General features: G+C 44.1%; 1 protein-coding gene and 3 non-coding genes across 4 annotated transcripts; all 4 read right to left on the reverse strand.

The window, feature by feature from the left end:
* Nucleotides 1-393: 393 nt before the first annotated feature.
* On the reverse strand, nt 394-10,772 carry ATP5F1B (ATP synthase F1 subunit beta). Its single transcript, XM_089680476.1, has 10 exons — nt 10,613-10,772; nt 7,145-7,327; nt 6,748-6,922; nt 6,063-6,184; nt 3,826-4,010; nt 1,967-2,125; nt 1,722-1,844; nt 1,290-1,502; nt 1,010-1,211; nt 394-624 (listed from the first exon to the last, which is right to left on the reverse strand). Exons 1-10 carry the CDS (start codon nt 10,719-10,721, stop codon nt 527-529), a joined length of 1,569 nt encoding a protein of 522 aa, XP_089536602.1. The 5' UTR covers nt 10,722-10,772; the 3' UTR covers nt 394-526.
* Nucleotides 1,569-1,641, reverse strand: LOC149473363 (small nucleolar RNA SNORD59). Its single transcript, XR_016313381.1, has one exon. It is a non-coding gene; the product is annotated as a small nucleolar RNA SNORD59 (small nucleolar RNA).
* Nucleotides 4,100-4,174, reverse strand: LOC149473364 (small nucleolar RNA SNORD59). The gene has a single exon (XR_016313383.1). It is a non-coding gene; the product is annotated as a small nucleolar RNA SNORD59 (small nucleolar RNA).
* On the reverse strand, nt 6,994-7,066 carry LOC149473365 (small nucleolar RNA SNORD59). The gene has a single exon (XR_016313380.1). It is a non-coding gene; the product is annotated as a small nucleolar RNA SNORD59 (small nucleolar RNA).
* Nucleotides 10,773-20,087: the final 9,315 nt, after the last annotated feature.

Below are 20,087 nucleotides of genomic sequence, written 5' to 3' on the forward strand. Positions count from 1 at the left end.
ACTATGCACACCTTGGATCCAGCCTGCTGGAGTTCCCGGCCAGCCGCATCTTCAGGCAGTCAGCTTCAAATCTTGATCGCTGGCAGCATTCATTGACTGGGTGGGTGTGAGGTCAAGTTCACAGATGCACAGGAGTGCAGTCAGCTTTAGCATTGACAACTTTCTACAGTTAGTTGCAAGTGCGCAGCTCAATATTTAGCTAGAGTTCCACTTTATATTTTAAAGAAATCTACAACACTGCAGATTGAAAATAGGGATACACATAACTTGGCAAGGAACCCAACCATACAGAAGAAAATATATAACATATATACACACACACAACTGTAGTTAATTTTTCTATAAGTGTACAACACTGTACCAAAAGTAAGTGTGTCACCAACACACGTCCGGTCTTTTTTTTAGAGATGTTTTATTGGAAACTTTAAATACATGTTGCCAACATGATCCAATACAGACATGGGCATAAAGAATTACGCAGGATGGTGTTGTGGATGAGTGCTTTAAAAAGGAAAATGCAAGTCTTTTAAGAGTGCTCTTCTGCAAGTTTTTCAGCCTTTGTTACGGCTTCTTCAATGGGTCCAACCATGTAAAAAGCTTGTTCTGGTAGATTATCATATTCCCCTGTCAAAGAAAACAGCATTTTAGTTGAGAAGGAGAAAAGAAAACAAAACCAACCCCCACACAGGAAAGAGGACACACACACAGGCCAATGACAAACGACTTATCTGAGCAAGGTATAACGAAGTACCGAAAAGATCTACAGTTATCTACCTGGCAGTTGAGGGAATTGAGACTGAGCAAAATTAATTACTTGAACATGATAAAAGTAAAGACCTGGTCCAGGCAAACAAAATGGAAAAAAAACAAAAACTCTTGTTTGGGCTACTGGCAGCCTAGGGTGTTTTTCAAAATGAACCTTTAATTTTGCACTTGCCATTTTGCTACAAGTTCTGACTACCAAAAAATTACATTAGAAGTCCTACTCAATGTCACTAAGAAAATATACCTTGGAGGATTTGCTTGAAACCCTTGATTGTTTCCTTTAGTGGAACAAGTTTACCAAGATGTCCTGTGAAGACCTCAGCAACCTGGAAAGGTTGCGATAGGAAACGCTGGATCTTACGGGCTCTAGCCACAGTCAGTTTGTCTTCTTCTGACAATTCATCCATACCCAAGATGGCAATGATATCTTGCAAAGACTTGTAATCCTATAAGGAAAGTGAAAATTCAGCACTTCTAAGCAGTTCACAGCAAAACAAGCACCACCCACACAGCAAACCACTTACCTGCAAGATCTTCTGCACTCCACGAGCAACATCATAATGCTCCTGTCCAACAATATTGGGGTCCATAATACGAGAAGTGGAATCCAAGGGATCCACCGCTGGATAGATTCCTAGCTCAGCAATAGCACGTGACAGCACAGTTGTGGCATCCAAGTGAGCAAAGGTGGTAGCAGGAGCAGGATCAGTCAAATCATCAGCAGGCACATAGATAGCCTAGAAGTAAGAGGAAGACAATAAGACAAGACAAACCACAATTTGATAAAAGTCCACACTTTCCTGCCAATATCAGAAGAAAGAAACGGCTTCAGCAAACTCAGAAGAACGAAAGTCTGACATCATTCATCACAACAGGCAATTGTCGATCTCAACTTTAAAATATTTCGACACTCCAGCCAGCATTCTATGTAAATTAAAATATTTATAAACACAAACCTGCACAGAGGTAATAGATCCTTTTTTTGTGGTTGTGATCCTTTCCTGCATGGTACCCATATCAGTAGCCAAGGTTGGCTGGTAACCAACAGCAGAGGGAATACGACCCAGCAAGGCAGACACCTGCAACAAGAAATGGTTTTACTTACAGGAGAACCAAAGAAACAAACCACACAGACCCACAAACGGGATTATACACGTTTATAAGACAAGGAAGCCATGGAAGGTACATTCTTATACATCACCTCTGAGCCAGCCTGAGTAAACCTGAAGATGTTGTCAATGAAAAGTAGCACATCTTGTCCTTCTTGATCTCTAAAGTATTCAGCAACAGTAAGACCAGTCAAGGCTACACGAGCTCTGGCACCTGGTGGTTCGTTCATCTGTCCATATACCAGGGCTACCTGCAGATGAGATACATATAGCTGAATTATGTAACAGAACATCAATGATCCACAAGGCACATCATTGAACTTTTGCACACTAGGAGAAAAACAAGCTTTGCTCTATACTGAAGAAATAGGTCAGCACCTAAAAAAAAAAACCTGTCTATTATGCGAGTTTGTGGCAGACACTTTAGCAAACTGGCATTTATTCTCATTAATCCAAAGCAGAACACCCAGCATCTACATATACACAAAGAAAAAAAAAAAAAAAAAAAAAAAAAAACCCACACAGCAAGTTCTACTTTTGCTCTTCTACCATGTTTTAGACCCCCCTTTCCCCAGGTTACAGGTACCCGCTGCCACCCCCGCTTGCCTATGCAAACGGAGCTGAAGTTCAGAGACACTCTTCCCCCTAGATATGTCACAGGAGGCTGCAGGTCCATTCAGACAGTACCATGCTGCTCGTGCAGTGGCTTCTCCACCTCCAAGCAAACCATATACCAATCAGCTTGATTAAGAGAAGTACTATTCTTACCAAGAACCATGCTGTGGGAAAACCAATAAAATGATAGTAAATACAGTGTAGTAGGTTCAGCATATTAGAAAGTTACCACAGGCAACTTTCCACTCCTTAGTAGGGAAAAAGGACAAAATGTGTGGGCATTAACAAAAGAGTAAAAGGTAAACTGGATTACTTTCCTGAGAGGTGGGGTTATACTTAGAGCCAATTACAGCTCTTCTGTTTTGTACATAACCTCTTCAGCTCAATAATGTCACGTCTGTGCTATGTTTAGCCACTTTAATACCAGAAACTTCTACCCCCTTCCTGCTCAGGCCAAATTTTCATATTCCAGCACCATCACACTCTGAATGCCAGTTAGTTACTCAGGCATGCAACACTGTACCCCAAAAATAAAAATTAAATATAAAAATGATTTAACATTGACAAAAACCCACAGTTATAAAATTTTTACAAGCTTTCCAAAATTTTAGGCCAAAATGCATTCCGCTACATTTCATTGGTAAAAATAACCCAAATCAGTGTACATTATTTAGTCTGTGTGAAAATTAAAAACATACAACAGGGGTAGGCAACCTTTCAGAGGTTGAGGTCTTCCTGGATCCCCAAAGCAGCATCCCCTGTCCATTTCTCAACCAAATCCCCCCCACTGTAAAATGATGGGGGGGGGGGGTTGAGTGACCACCCAGAAGTGACCACGCCATTTCCTCCTAGCCCTTTAGGAGGCTCTAGATGCCGAGAGGCAGAGGCTGGCATTCTGATCATGTGACTGGTGGTCACATGGGAAAGCTCCTGATCACAAATAGGTCTCGGAAGCTTCCTAATACCTGACGGTAAATGTGCTGGGAGCGCAGCGTCACAGAAATGTTTACATTGGAACCCATATGGGGGGCCTCTGCGCTCTAGCCCACCCACCAAGAGGCCACATATATGTGTACGGCCAGGAGGAAGAGGTTAACCGCAGTAGAGTAATCAAGTGACTAGGCTGGGTGTACAGAGTAGCGGTGCTCTGTAAATCTCTGAACCAGGTGGACTGAAGAAAGTAATTTTGCAAGTAAAGCAACTTCCATACATTTGTGTCCATGAGGTTTTTTTAGCAGTTTGTCAGGAACTCAGCTGCAAAGTGTCCTATATTTTAGGGCCCTAAGAAACCAGATCTACTCAAGATTTTTATAATAGAAACAGGGAAAACAAAAACCTTTGATGTTGTGTCCTTCAGGTTGATGACACCAGACTCAATCATTTCATGGTACAGATCGTTTCCTTCACGGGTACGTTCTCCCACACCAGCAAACACGGAATACCCACCATGAGCTTTAGCTACATTGTTGATCAGCTCCATAATCAATACAGTTTTACCCACACCGGCACCACCAAATAAACCTAAAGTGAGGGGGGGGGGGGGGGGGGGGAGATAAAATAGATTAGATATTCCTTACACCACAATCCATTTTCTGACAATTAGAGAGTTTCCTCATCAGATTCAATCAGTTACTTCAGATGGTCTCAGAAGAACGAAAGTCAAAAGTTAGAATCATCATAAGAGGAAGCTTACATATGGAGATGCTATTCCCCTGCAATCTTAAAACCACACTCAACAGGGGGTGAAGAGAATGCAAACACCACAAACACCAGCCACTCTGGGATTTGTAGTGCACATAACTCCAATTAACCACTTGCCCTCCAGAGGATTTGACAGACCATTTTTTTGTGGTAGGACGCTGCGTTACTTAGCTGACAATTTCACGGTCATGCAGAGCTGTACATAAATAAAATTTAAGTCCTTTTACTCCCCCAAGTAGAGCTTTCTTTCAGTAGTGTCTTATCACCTGTGCGGTTTTTATTTTTTGTGCTATTAACAAAGATCGACAATTTTTTGAAAAAAAAAAAAATTATATTTTTTTTTTTACTTTACGATAGCACATCCAGTAAAAAAAAAATTTTACAAAAAACAAAATGTCTTCATAAATTTAGGAAAAAAAAAAAAAAAAAAAAAGTATTCTGCTACATGTCTTTGCTTAAAAAACAAAAAACGCCCAATACATGTAAATCAATTGGTTTACGTGAAAGTTATAGTGTCTACAAATGGTGGATATAGAGAGATATATAGACACATACATTTTTAAGTCTCCAGTGACACCAATACAGTGATCAGTGCTAATAAAGGGAAGGGTTTAACATCCAGGGGCAAAGGATTGATTTTACATGATGTACTGTGAGTTATTAGTCATGCTGCTGTGCAGAAAAATACAAAGCAGCATGTCTTTTGCACACAGGTCTCTCCCCTCTGCACGGTGATGGCCGGTGGGAATTTACAGCTGGGACCCGGTGATTGACATCCCTAGCCGCCAATGGTGGCGCGGGTAGGGTAGCGCATGCCCCCAACCCGGAAATATAAAACACATGATTTTGCACAGCCCTGCAGCAGTCCTACTATAGGGTGGCGGGCAACCGATTAACGTGCACTGCTTATTCCAAACAACAAATGATGATGGGGGGGGGGGGGAGGGAGAGATTCCGGACCTCCTGGAGGAGGTAGCAAATAACACAGTAAGGAAAAAATAAGTACCAGGCACTTAATCTTTGCCAGGTCTTGCTTCTGAATTCCATATCTTTGGGATGTCTCTCCCATGCAAGGAAGCCACATCACAGTGAAGGCGCTGTAGATGTGATCTGAGCATGTTTAGGTGATAACTGCTGACAGGCCAGGAGAGGCATGTATGACAGAAGAGACCACTAGGGTCCAATATCTGTTATAAAGAGGCAGTTCAAATCAATATATATGGGCAGCACAGTGGCTAAATGGTTAGCACTCCCACCAGGCAGCACTAGGGTCGTTGGTTCGAATCCCAACCGCGGCACCACCTGCCTGAAGTTAGCATGTTCTCCCTGTGCCTGCGTGGGTTTCCTCCGGGTACCTCCCACACTCCAAAGACATGCTGGTAGGTTAACTGGATCCTGTCTAAAATTGGCCACAATATGTATGAATGTGAGTTAGGGACCTTAGATTGTACACCCTTTAAGGGTCAGGGACTGATGTGAATGTACAATATATATGTAAGGCGCTGTGTAAATTGACGGCGCTATACAAGTACCTGTAATAAGTAAATAATTACCATTTTAAAACGATGAATGTGTGTGAATGATAAAGGAGAGCAAGGATATAATTTAGTGTCAATTTAATTTCACTCCTACTGCAATAATGTTTTAATACAACTTTGAGACTGGGAATAAATCCTCTGGAGGGCAAGCGATTAAAAAAGCACTACGGCCAACCTGCCCATATGTGAACTGGCTCCATAGAAAGCCAGTTTGGTTCACACGGCATGCAAGTCAGGTGTTCAAAAACGCATTTAACATATGTGAACGGGGCCATTAAACCCCCCCCCCCCCCCCCCCACAAACACACACCAAAACAAAAACCCCCACACATACCGATTTTTCCTCCTTTAGCATATGGAGCCAAAAGGTCCACCACTTTAATGCCAGTGACCAGGATCTCTTGCTCAACGCTCATTTCTACAAACTCAGGAGCCTCAGCATGGATAGCAGCAAACCTACAGACAAAAGTTTAGGTTAGTGAACATAGCATTTTGGGGAGAGAAAAAAAAAAAAAAAAAAAGGGGGGGGGGGGGCGGCAGAGGAGGAGAAGAGTTAAAGCTTGTTGTAAGATGCTTTATTCTACTCTGACTGTCCTATGAGACTGAACGACACCTCCCCCCCCCCGGTCTGGACAGCACTTAGACCTGTGCGGATCACATGCACGCCTAAAGAAATCTCTAGCAAACCACTAAACTGAGCATGTGCAGAGTGACCCCTAGAGCTCTGTACAATCAGCAAATGGAATGGGGACAGTAGAAGGGGAGAAGAGAAGAAAGGATCAAACATCCTTTACACAATGCAGAGGATTAACCCTTAGGTTCCACAGTGAGTATAACAAGCATGCTTTATTGCAGATGTAGACTGATTTCACTGTTATGGGTTTAAGCAACACTTTTATGGGCAGACAAGACATTTGAGAGTTCTTACTAGGCTTACAGTACAGAATTAGTTTTACTTTGCAGGCTGTTTGAAAGAGTGAACGTTGAAAGGGGGGGGGGGGAATTCACACACAACTTACTGTTTTGTTGTAATTGGGCCCCTTTCATCAATGGGTTCACCAATGACATTCATAATTCTTCCAAGGGTCTCAGGCCCCACAGGAATTCTAATTGGTGTGCCAGCATCGAGAACTTTTTGCCCTCTGACTAAACCTTCAGTACCATCCATAGCAATGGTACGAACAGTGTTTTCACCTGAAAGCAGAATATAAAGCACTAGATAAGCCTAGGTCAGAAAGGGGCTTTTATGATGTTATTACATACATTCCTCTCAGATCAGCAAGTTGCTTCAGGAGGCTCAGAAGAACGAAAGTCATGATTTTAGATCATCAATGAAGGAATTTGATATTTTTATGAAAATTTCTTAAGCTGCAGTTAACATTAACCACAAGACAAAAATAAACAGACTATAATTACCCAAGTGTTGAGCCACTTCCAGAACCAGTCTGGTGTCCCTGCCCTGGACCTCCAGAGCATTTAGAATAGGTGGAAGGCCTTCATCAAACTGGACATCAACGACGGCTCCAATGACAGCCACGATACGGCCTACAGCTACACCAGGTTTAGCTGCTGGGGAAGCCTGTGCTGCATAGTCTCGCCCTAAAAAGAAAGAACACAGGTTTTCCAAGCAAACTTCAAAAAAAGGTACACATCTGTACTAAAAGAAAACATACACTCTACGACTCCATGCACACTGGCTTAAAAAGATGCCAGTGCTCTTTGCAGGGAAAAAAAAAAAAAAAAAAAAAAAAAAAACAAAAAAAAAAAAACACAAAACCCCCTCTATACACCCTTTTTACACATAGGATAAAGTTAATTGCTTCTAAAGGTAAAACACTAAACTCTTTGAGGAACAGTTTTTTTTTTGTAAGTCAATGTGCATGGAGCGTTAGAACCAGCATATAGCCTACAGCAACACTTAAAGGTCTATTTCCCAATTTTTTTTGCACAACGTTCATGGGCCCATTCATATTATTTGCAGTTACCTGTAGTTTTTTCTCAATGAAAAAATACAGGTACAGCACTGATGGAATACAATAGTCATCTGTGTGTCATGTTCACACCAGAATGTCCCAGATCTGTACATTATACAACATGTGTGCATAAACACCGCTCTGAATGGCCCAGCATGGCACCGCTTACCACACTGCTGTGTGGTGACATGAATGAAGTGTCACAGTGTACACTTCAAATTGTATATTAACAGCATTTTTTTTGTTTTAGATAGAGTGGAGCGCGATTGGAACTCCTGTCAGATTTTTTCATTACTGTCTGGGCCTGCTGGAGAGATTTGCCTTATTTGTTCTGCTTACCGTAAGCCCTCATTCACACTGATGTTATAAAAACCACCAGCAGCGTTAGCCGTAGGAATCCGCGCTAACACAAGTTTTGTATTAGCATTTTTCACAGTTTGCCAACTCTTTTAGTAAAACTACACTCCCACAAAAGCGTGAGGCTCAAAAATGCCAGTTAGCCACATTTTTCAGCATTAGTGCATTTTTACAGCAGAAACACTTTAAATCGCATTAGTTCTGGGCTCTGTCCAGCCTCAGAACACTCCTGCCAAAAAACACTTAGGATAACATGCTGGGGAGTTTACTGGCTGCAGAAAAAAAAATGCCGACACTTAACAGCTGTAAAAAAACACCCAGGGTGCACGAGGTCTCATCACTGAAAGAAAATCCCAAGTTTTAAGTTGAAACCAAAAGAGTAAGGGCCAGTTCACACTACATGCATTTCGGTTGCTTTTTTCTGCATCCAAAATGCAGAAAGTAGGTTATATGGTTGACCATGTCATAGCTCACATCAGTGCTTGCAGTTCCAGTGCGTTGTTTGCAGAAAAAAAAAAAAACGAACATGCTGCATTTTTTCTGCACAGAACTGTACTGGAAGACTGTAAAATGCACCGAAACACACGTCCCTATTTTAAGAAAAAGAGGGAAAAAATTAACTGGAATACATTAAAAAACGCATCTAAAACATTCATGCGGAAACACATCTGGACTGCATTTCTATAGTGTGAATCAGCCCCATGAGAAGAAATCTTCCACTGGTAACACTGAGATTTTCTCACTTTGGAGGGATTTCACTGTGGTAGGACCTCCTCACCTCCTGTTTTGGCTATGGGACAGGAAGTATAAAAAAAAAAAAAAAAAAAAAATCTCTTGTATAGGACACAGATGGCCAAAAACCCCAACAGGGGTTATAACCCTCCCTTTCTCCATCCAAAATTTAAAAGGTGGAGTGATGTGCTAAAAAGCGCATCACACTGCAACATCCAGCAGCAGGCTTTTTTGCCATCAATCCCAATTAACCGCCTCCCACCCGCCATATAAGGTAATGGTGGGTGCAAGACAGTTCTCTCATTCTGGGAGGACGCCATATGACATCCTCCCACTAACCGCGCATGCGTGGCTCCAGAAGCACGGCAATCGGTGGTGCGCTGTGTCCCTCGGACACAGTGGATCACCGATCAATGGAAACAGCTGAAGATGTCGGCTCAGTCATGTGAGCAGCTGTGTCCAATCACAGCTGATCGCGTGTAAATAGGGAAATGCCGGTTATCGGCATTTCTCACCTCACGAGCTGCCACACTGACAGCTCGAGAGGACAGGAGAGCCGGTAATCGGCATTCCACAGAGAGGACATCTACACTGATCATCAGGGCACTGATCAGTGTGCCCTGATGATGTGTAGCCCCAGCAGTGCCACCTGTCAGTGCTCATCCATGCCACCTGTCAGTGCCCATCAATGCCACATATCAATGTCTACCAGTGCGCATCAATGCCACATATCAATGTCTACCAGTGCGCATCAATGCCACATAACAGTGCCCATCTTAGCTGCCTTTCATTGTCACCTATCAATGCCAGTCAGTGCCGCCTCGTTAGCACACATCAATGGAGAAAAATCACTTATTTACAAAATATTATAGCAAAAACTAAAAAAAAAAAAAAAAATTCTTCAAAGTTTTCACTTTTTGATTTAGCAAAAAATAAAAATAAGGGGAGGAAGTGTATAAAGATAAGGTGAAAGTTGTTTATATTAGTGGCATGGAGTCAGCAATCTTGCTGTTTGTGCCCCTTCTAGGGAGATATTCCTGTGTCCTGGTGACCACTGTCACCAGAATCTAGCTGTCTGTGACCTCTGTTAGGGGTTGGCCCATACTTGGAAGAAGTGCAGAAAAATCACACAGGCAGAAAAACCTTGTGAAAGATTTAAAGCAAACCCTTACTGGGGTGGGGGGGTTAATCATATGAATAGGCTCATACACTGTCTTCAATGTTCCAGGGCACCTGACAACAAATCAGAGAGTCTCCAACTTGCTGTCACCCTTAAGGAAAAAAAAAAAAAAAAAAAAAAAAAAAAAAAAAAAAAGGGATACTAGTAGATGTTTTAAAAGCACCAATGGCAGAATCTTCCATGCGTTTGCGGAAATGCTGCAGCTACTGGTGGGGAATACGGGGACACGCGTTTCCCAGATTGACCTTCAAGCCCTGGGACTATAGAATCAGGAGGCACAGCAAGCAGAACGATACGACCCCTCCCCGGAAAGCAAAGCTCTGCAGTGTGTAGTGATCATCGGCCTTGCCGGGAGCGCAGGCGGCACAGAGGCTGACAGCACGTGAAGGCCGCACACAAGGTCAGGGATGAAGCAGGGGGATTAGGTCACACAGGACCAGCCCTCCACGTACAAGTCCTTCAGGAGGCCACTAGCGCCCCCTCTAACCATTGAAGCGTTCCTCCCCCCTTTCCCCGGTGAGGCTCGACATGTCATGCAGACAGAGCGCCGTGTCTCAGGCCCAGCCCGCACCACACAGGCCTGACCCGCCATTCAATGACAAGGCTAGGTCACCATGTAATGCGGCGCCCGGGGATACTTACGGCAGTGCAGGGCTGCAGGAGCGCTCCTTAGCAGGCCCTGGAGAGCGCTGGCGGCCGGCTTGAAGGCCTTTAAGGCCCCGGCGGAGCAGCGTCCTACAGCTCCTAACATGGCGGCGTCACAAGCGGAGAGCAGCAGCAGAGAAGGAGCACTCAGCAGGTCTAGCGCCGGGGGCGGGTACAAGAAGGGCAGCGGATAGCACGCAATGACACGTCACGGGGAGGGCTCCGTCGCGGTTTGAGGAAGCTGGTGCCTCTGTAGTACATTTTCTGTTCCTATTGGATAATATAGGCAATGTGGGCTCGTAAGTCTCAATAGGGCGGGGTGCGGCAGCCAGTTGGGTGTCAATCACTGGTTGGGCGTGGCTTGAGTGGCGGTGTGACCTGCGCGGTCATGTCCTTCAGTGTCTTTGAGGGAAGAATAGTGGTGGTGGCACACGTGGAGGCGTGTATAGGTCAATATCAAGGTGTCCGTGGACTTGTGCTCTGTCATGTGTAGTCACTACTGTTCTGCGCAGTGGGCATGTACGGGTTCTGTGTTACTCGCACTGCTCTATGGGAAAGAATGACGGCCTGTCAGGGCAGGTGTGTTTATGGGGACACCTGTGATATGTGAGTGTACTCTGCATTTCAATTTAATATTAACCACTTGCCCTCCTGAGGATTTACCCCACTTACTGACCAGGCCATTTTTTATGTTATGGGGCTGCGTTACTTTAACTGACAATTGTGCAGTCATGCAACGCTGCACCCAAATGAAATTTACGTCCTTTTTCCCACAAATTGAGCTTTCTTTTGTGGGTATTTGATTGCCTGTGTGTTTTTCATTTATGCACTAAAAAAAGCAACAATTTTGAGAAAAAAACATTTTTTGCTATTAAACATGTCCAGTATAAAAATGTAAACAATCAAATTTCATCATAAATTTAGGCCAAAATGTATTCTGCTACATGTCTTTGCTAAAAAGAAAATCCTAATACGTGTAAATTATTGGTTTACATGAAAGTTATAGAGTTTGCAAATGGCGGTATAGATATAGAATTTTTTTTTCTACTAGTAATGGTGGCAATCAGCGACTTATAGCGGGACTGCGGCGGACATTCTGACACTGGGGGGAACTGACATTCTCAGTGACACCAATACAGTGATCAGTGCTTAAAAAAAAAAAAAGTACTGACACTACTAGTGGCACTGGGCAGGAATGGATTAACATTTGGGGCGATCAAAGGGTTAACTGTGTGCTGGGAGTGTTTTACTACGGGGCCATGTCAGTGTGTTTCACTGTAAGCACAGGGCTTTGGATATCAAAACAAAATGCAAACGTGTCGCGCTCCACTAATGTCATTAAATGTGACATATGCACAAAAGGATATATATAATATCCTTGATCTCGTCTTCTCCAACCACTGCGCTCCCCACAACCTCACTAACACCCCCTTCCCTCTCTCTGACCACAACCTGATCACCTTCTCTATCTCCTCGTCCTCCAACGCCTACCCCTCCAAATGTCACACTACTACCAGCCGTAACCTCCGCAACCTTAACCCTGCCTCCCTCCACTCTGCAGCTGATCAACTCCACGACAGCATCCTCCCCCTGTCCTGCCCCGACTTGGCTATGAATGCCTACAACAATGCGCTCTCAACAGCCCTTGACTCACTAGCGCCTTTAACCACACGCAACATCAGACCCTGGCCGCTCCACCCCTGGCAGACTGATCACACCAAAACCCTCAAACGATACAGTCATGCCCTGGAGCGACTATGGCGCAAAACCAAATCCCAACAAGCCTTCACCCGCTACAAATCTGCCTTCCATACCTACACCGCCTCCCTCCACGCAGCCAAACAAGCCTACTTCCTGACCCTCATCAAGGCCCTCTCCTCCAATCCTCCCCGACTCTTCTCCACCTTCAACTCTCTACTCTCCCCACCTCCACCCAGCACCTCACTCACTGCCCTTGAGATTGCCAATCACTTCAAAAACAAGATTGACACAATTCGCAAGGACATCGCCGCAACTCACACGCCCTCTCAACCTGTCCCCTCTCGCACAGCTACCCCCTCATCCCCCCTCTCCCTCGACATAACCCGCAGGGACTTCGTCGCTGCTCAAACTCCCTCCAACCCCGTTCCCCCTCACTCAGCTACCCCCCTCATCACCCCTCTCCCACGGCCCCACCACTTGTCTGACCTCCACCCCACCCTTCATTCCTCATACTGAAGCCCCCCCAAAAATCACACCTTTGACCTTACTAACATCGAGGAAGTCTCCAAGATCCTCTCTGATGCCCGCCTCACCACCTGCCCCCTCGACCCTATCCCCTCACAACTCCTACGACCTCCCTCCCCCTCCATCCTACGCTCCCTCACCCACATCTTTAATCTCTCCCTCTCCTCCGGCACTTTCCCCTCCCCTCTGAAACATGCACACATCACCCCCATACTTAAAAAGCCCTCCCTGGACCCCAATGACCCGAACAACCTCAGACCCATCTCCCTGCTCCCATTTACAGCTAAACTCCTCGAGCGCCTAGTCTACACCCGCCTAAGCTCTCACCTCAACAACAACAACCTCCTCGACCCCCTACAGTCCGGCTTCTGTCCCCTACACTCCACTGAAACTGCCTTACTCAAACTCTCCAACGACCTGCTAACCACCAAAGCTAATGGCCACTATTCAGTGCTCCTACTCCTTGACCTCTCTGCAGCCTTCGACACAGTCGACCACCCCCTCCTCCTCAAAAAACTACACTCCCTCGGCCTCAGAGATTCTGCTCTCTCCTGGCTCTCATCCTACCTGTAACAACGCTCTTTCAGCGTTACCTATAATGCTACCACCTCCCCCTCACTCCCCCTCTCTGTTGGGGTCCCTCAAGGCTCCGTCCTCGGGCCCCTTCTCTTCTCCATCTACACCTCCTCCATTCGCCAACTCATACACTTTCACGGCTTCAACTACCACCTATATGCCGACGACACACAAATCTATCTCTCAACCCCCCACCTCACCCCCTCAGTCTCTGCCCGAATCACACACCTACTGAGTGACATATCTGACTGGATGTCGCTCCACTTCCTTAAACTGAACCTCTCCAAGACCGAGTTTCTTGTCTTCCCACCAGCCCGGACACCACCCCCCCATTGACTTCTCCATCACATCCAACAACGCCACCATCAAACCCGCCCCGCAGGCCAGAGTACTTGGTGTCATTCTGGACTCCAACCTATCCTTCCAGCCCCAAGTCCAATCTTTAACAAGCTCGTGCAGACTCCACCTCCGCAACATTGCCAAAATACGCACGTTCCTAACCCCAGAAACCACTAAACAGCTCATCCACTCCCTCATCATATCACGACTCGATTACTGCAACTCCCTCCTTACTGGCCCGCCTCCCCGCTTCAGTCGATCCTGAATACGGCAGCCAGACTCATTCACCTTTCCATCCTCTCCATCTCCACCACCCCCCTCTGCCAATCCTTCCACTGGCTTCTGATTGCGCAACGCATCAAATTCAGAATCCTAACACTGACGTACAAAGCTGTCCACCATACTGCCCCGAACTACATCACTGACCTAATATCCAAGTACCACCCAGCACGCACACTCCGCTCCTCACAAGACCTCCTTCTCTCTAGTTCCCTGGTCTCCTCCTCCCATGCCCGCCTCCAGGACTTCTCCAGGGTGTCACTAATCCTCTGGAACTCCCTGCCCCAACCCATCAGATTATCACCTACTCTCCTCTCCTTTAGGCGCACCCCGAAAACCCATCTCTTCAGGGAAGCCGAAGCCTACCCCACCCCCTGCTAACTTGCCGACCTCCTCCACTCTTCCTACCACTTCATCCCCCACAGCTATCTCCTCCGGTGCCACCATCCCCTCCCTCCTAGATTGTAAGCTCGAAAGAGCAGGGCCCTCAATCCCCTCATGTTTTGCATTGTATTGTTATTGTTCTGTCACATGTTCTGTCCCCCTTTGTAATGTACAGTGCTGAGCGAACTATAGGCGCTTTATAAATACTGTATAATAATTATTATATATATATATATATATATATATATATATATATATACACACACACAGTGAAGGAAATAAGTATTTGATCCCCTGCTGATTTTGAATGTTTGCCCACTCACAAAGAAATGATCAGGCTAAACATCGAATGGTAGGTGTATTGTAACACTGAGAGACAGAATAGCAAGAAGAAATTCAAAAGAAATGCATGTCTAACAAATGATGCACTGATTTGCATGTTCATGAGGGGAAAAAGTATTTGATCCACTTCACAAAACAAGACTTAGTACTTGGTGGCAAATCCCTTGTTGGCAATCACAGAGGTCAGACGTTTCCTGTAGTTGGCCACTAGGTTTGCACACATCTCAGGAGGGATTTCGGCCCACTGCTCTTGGCAGATCCTCTCCAAGTCATTAAGGTTTGGTGGCTGACGTTTGGCAACTCGAACTTTCAGCTCCCTGGCTAGGCCACTCCAGGACCTTAATGTGCTTCTTCTTGAGCCACTCCTTTGTTGCCTTGGCCGTGTGTTTTGGGTCATTGTCATTCTGTAACACCCATCCACAACAAATTTTCAATGCCCTGGCTGAGGGAAGAAGGTTCTCACACAAGATTTGATGGTACATTGCCACGTCCATCGTCCCTTTGATGTGGTCCAGTTGTCCTGTCCCCTTAGCAGAAAAACACTCCCAAAGCAGAATGTTTCCACCACCATGTTTGACAGTTGGGATGGTGTTCTTGGGGTCATAGGCAGCATTCCTCCTCCTCCAAACACAGCAAGTTGAGTTGATGCCAAAGAGCTCGATTTTGGTCTTATCTGACCACAACACTTTCAACCAGTCCTCCTCTATATCATTCAGATGTTCAGTGGCAAACCTCAGACGGGCCTGGATATGTGCTTTCTTGAGCAGGGGGACCTTGCAGGCACTGCAGGATTTCAATCCTTGTCAGTGTAGTGTGTTACCAATTGTTTTCTTGGTGACTGTGTTTCCAGCTGCCTGGAGATCATTGGCAGGATCCTCACATGTACTTCTGGGATGATTCCTCACTGTTCTCATGATCATTGACACTCCATGAGGTGAGATCTCGTATGGTGCACCAGACCTATGGAGACTGACAGTTGTTTTGTGTTTCTTCCATTCGCAAATGATTGCACCAACTGTTGTCGCCTTCTCACCAAGCTGCTTGGCGATAGTTTTGTAGCTCAGTCCAGCCTTGTGTAGGTCTACAATCTTGTCCCTGACATCCTTGCACAGCTCATTGGTCTTTGCCATGGTGGAGAGTTTGGAATCTGATTGTTTGATTGTTCCTGTGGACAGGTGTCATTTATACAGGTAACAAAATGAGATTTACAGCACTTCCTTTAAGAGACTGCTTCTAATCTCAGCTTGTTACCTGTATGAAAGATACCTGGTAGCCAGAGATCTTGCTGAATGATAGGGGATCAAATACTTATTTCCCTCATGAACATGCAAATCAGCGCATAATTTGTTAGACATGCATTACTGTTGAATTTTTTTGTTGCTATTCTGTCTCTCAGTGTTACAATACACCTACCATTCGATTTTCAGACTGATCATTTCTTTGTGAGAAACATTCAAAATCAGAAGGGGATCAAATACTTTATTTCCTTCAATATGTGTGTGTATGTATATATATATATATATATATATATATATATATATATATATATATTTAATAAATATAATTTTAAACAACATAAGTGAGTCCAACATTAGTTCAGCAACATGATATTGCAATCCTACTAATGCTGCGTGCAAGTATTAATTATTTTGCACACATTTCACTTATTTTTATTTTATTTTTAATTATATATATATTTTTTTATTTTATTCATCCACTTTATAAAGACATGTTTGTATGAAATACACCATAATAGCTCACAAGAATCATGTTTTTTTTTCACTGCTTTGGATAGCTGTGTTGTGCACAGCCATCCAAAGCAGTGTGCCTGAACTGATAGGGAGGAGAACTGTTAGTGAACAAAACAGTCCTCCTCCCCGTTGGAGATGCTTAGTAATTGCCGGCTAGGACCCAGAGATTGACAGCTCTGCGCACCTCCTACCCGGAAATGCAAAATCACGTATGTATATATATATATATGTGTAATTTTGCGCACCCCTGCCGCCCTGTAGCAGTATATCTGCTATAGGTCAGCGGGAAAGCGGTTAAGGCTATTTTTTTTTTTAAGATGTTATACTTATCTGAGCTGTGCAAAGAGATTATACAGAGCAGTCACGTACCTCCACTTTCTGTGCCCTTCTGTCTTCTTCTTCCTACATGACTGACAGCTGCAGAAGCCTATGGCTCCCGCTGCTACCTGTGTCTCCTGCGAGACCAGGAACTGAGGAAAGTGGGGCTGCAGATTGGGATAGCGCTGCATTGGTGTTTAAGGATGGGGTGGGATGCATTACAGTAAAAGAACCATTTTGCGTTTAAAACCATTTTAACTGCCACTGTACATAAAAGGATATGCGGGACAAGTGTTGTTCTTGTGGGAAATACCAGCCTCCATGTACTATGTGATAGCTGTAGCCAATCACAGCTATCACAGTATATATCAATGGTGGCACAAGCAGAGAATGGTCAGAAAAGATTGCTTAGAGGATAAGTTTGTTGGTTATGTGTTATAGAAGACACTGGTAGTGATAGCAGAATTCAGGCTTTACTTGTGTGGCTTAAGTTACAAACATACAGAGCACATTGCAGCAGACATATTACAGACTCATTACTTCCTGAAGAGATGATAGAGAAGAAGAAAGTATCAGCAAGTTTTACACATACACAACTAGTAACCTTTAGTGTACAGTGCCATCTACTGGTCAAGTGATATTACCACAGAATACTGTATATAGTACATTATAGTACATGCTGTTGCATTCCCAACACCCCTTCTCAACGGCATGTGCATAATTATATGACATTTAGTCTCTTTTGTAGAAAACAATGACGCTCCCTTGTTTTTGAATAATCTGGTTCCATTGGTGTTTTCGCTTCATTTGCATCTTGCATGTGAAACTGTTCTAACATTTCTGTAATTTTCTGACTTTGGTTAAGAAGATAGCTTCCATCCTCTTCCTGCTCTATTTGAATTCCTAGGTAGTGAGTAATGTTCCCCAACTCTTTAATTTCAAAATTTTGTTTCAGTTTGTGAACTATTTGGTCATAGTCCCCTTCTTGTTCAAAACACGTCAAGATGTCATCGACGTATATTAGAATGTATGTCTATTTGTTCTCTTGATTCTTTGAATACAGACATGGATCTGCTTTACTTTTTGAGAACCCTTCTTTTCTGAGTATTTCGTTCACTTTTTCATTCCATGCTCTCGCTGCTTGCTTGAGCCCATAGATGCTCTTTTGCAGTTTGCATACAAGGTTCTTTTCTTTCTCAAATCCTGGTGGCTGTTCCATGTACAGATCCTCCTTGATGTCTCCATACAAAAAGGCAGTTCTGACATCTAGATGCTTTACTTGCATTCCCTTTCCGGCAGCAATACTAAGGAGTGTTCTTATGGTAGAATGTTTCACAACTGGAGCAAATGTCTCATCGTAATCTTCTCCAAATTTCTGGGAGTATCCCTTGGCAACTAATCTTGCTTTGTATCTATGGATGTTTCCTTCTGCATCATATTTTACTTTAAAAGTCCATTTGCTTCCGATGGTTTTGCGACCAGGAGGGAGTTCTGTTAGTGACCAAGTTTTATTTTCTTGAAGTGATTTTATTTCTTCTTCAGCTGCTTTTCTCCACTGATCAGCTTCCCTTCTCGGCAAAGTTTCTATGTCTTCCCAGGATGTAGGCTCCTGTGTTTGATGTGTTTTAGCAGCGTATGATAACCTGCGGGGTGGTATCCCTTTTGTCATTCGAGAGGATCTTCTGATTTCTTGTTGTTCAGTGGGTTCTATTGGCTCGTTAATTGTAAGTTCCACTTCTTCTTGTTCTGGCTCTTGTCCTGCTTCGCATGGGTCAGTGTCTCTTGCCGATTCAGCGCGTAAATCCTCTCCACATTTTTCAAGAATTGTATTATCTGGTTCTTCACTTTCATTAAAATAAACACTGCAACTTACTGTGACCTTGTTGGTCTTTGGACAAAGGATTCTATATCCCTTACTCTGCTCACTGTAGCCAACCAGAATGCCTTCTATGGCTTTGTTCTCCAACTTGGAGCGTTTCTGACTTGGAATGTGGGCATATGCTTTACAGCCAAATACTCTGATATGTCCTATGTTGGGTTTTGATCCATTCCACATTTCATATGGTGTACTCTCAATAGCTTTTGATGGGAGCCTGTTTTGTAGGTATGTTGCAGTCATTATTGCTTCTCCCCAGTATTTGTTAGGTAAGGCAGCGTCCATAATCATACATCTTGTCATTTCTACAAGAGTGCGATTCTTTCTTTCCGCTACACCGTTTTGCTCAGGAGTGTATGGTACAGTTGTTTGGTGTATAATACCTTGTTTCTTTAGGTATGATTCCATCTCTTTATTCATATATTCCCCTCCATTGTCAGTGCGTATTATTCTAGGTTTCCTTTGAAACTTGTTGCTTGTCATAGCTACAAACTCTTGAAGTTTTTCTAATGTCTCACTTTTGTGCTTCATTAGATACGTTATTGTGTACCGGGAATAATCGTCAATGAAAGTCAGTAAATATCTGTTCCCGCCAGGTGTGATGGTTTTCATTGGTCCGCACACATCACTGTGTATCAGTTCCATGGGTTTAATGGTTTTACTCTGACTGGTCTGTGGAAGAGGGGTTCGGGTGGCCTTTGCTTTGATGCAACACGTGCACTTGCTGAGTGTGTGGCAAGGCAATATTTTCATGTCTTCTGATAGACCTCTCTTTGCAAAGTCCTTTATAGCTTCTGGGTTTCGATGCCCCAATCTTCTATGCCACAGGCGGATGCACTTGTCATGTGGGTTATGAGTTGCCGCATTAGCCTTCTCACTTTCAGTGATGATTTTGTACAGATGTTCATTTAATCTTCCTCTTGCTAAAATTTGCTTTCCATTTTGAATTGTGCATTCATTACCTCTGAACTGGACAGTGAGTCCATTGCTTGCAAGGGTTTTAACTGATAGGAGGCTTCCTTCTAGGCTTGGAACATATAGAACATTCTTTACAAGGATGCTCTGCTTGCCCCCTGATGGTGTTTTGCAGTTCAGAAATCCCTGACCATTACCTTCTGCTGTAATACTTTTCCCATTTGCTAGGAAGACTTTATCTTTTACACTAAAATCAATTTCTGTGAAGAATGTCTCGTCACTTGTCATGTGACTTGTTGCCCCTGAATCAATGTACCATCCGTGTGAGGTACTATTCTGAGTCCCGTTAAAAGTACCACTCCATGATGCACTTTCATTTTCTTTCATGACCGCTTTAGCTCTTTCTCTTGTGGGTAGCTCCCGCTTTCGCTGCTCAGCTTTCCAGATTGAACAGTTCTTTTTCAGA

This window comes from Staurois parvus, unplaced genomic scaffold, assembly GCF_062004578.1.
Source record: "Staurois parvus isolate SC_StPar_1 unplaced genomic scaffold, SC_StPar_1.0 ptg000017l, whole genome shotgun sequence".
In the NCBI taxonomy this organism is placed as follows: Eukaryota; Metazoa; Chordata; class Amphibia; order Anura; family Ranidae; genus Staurois; species Staurois parvus.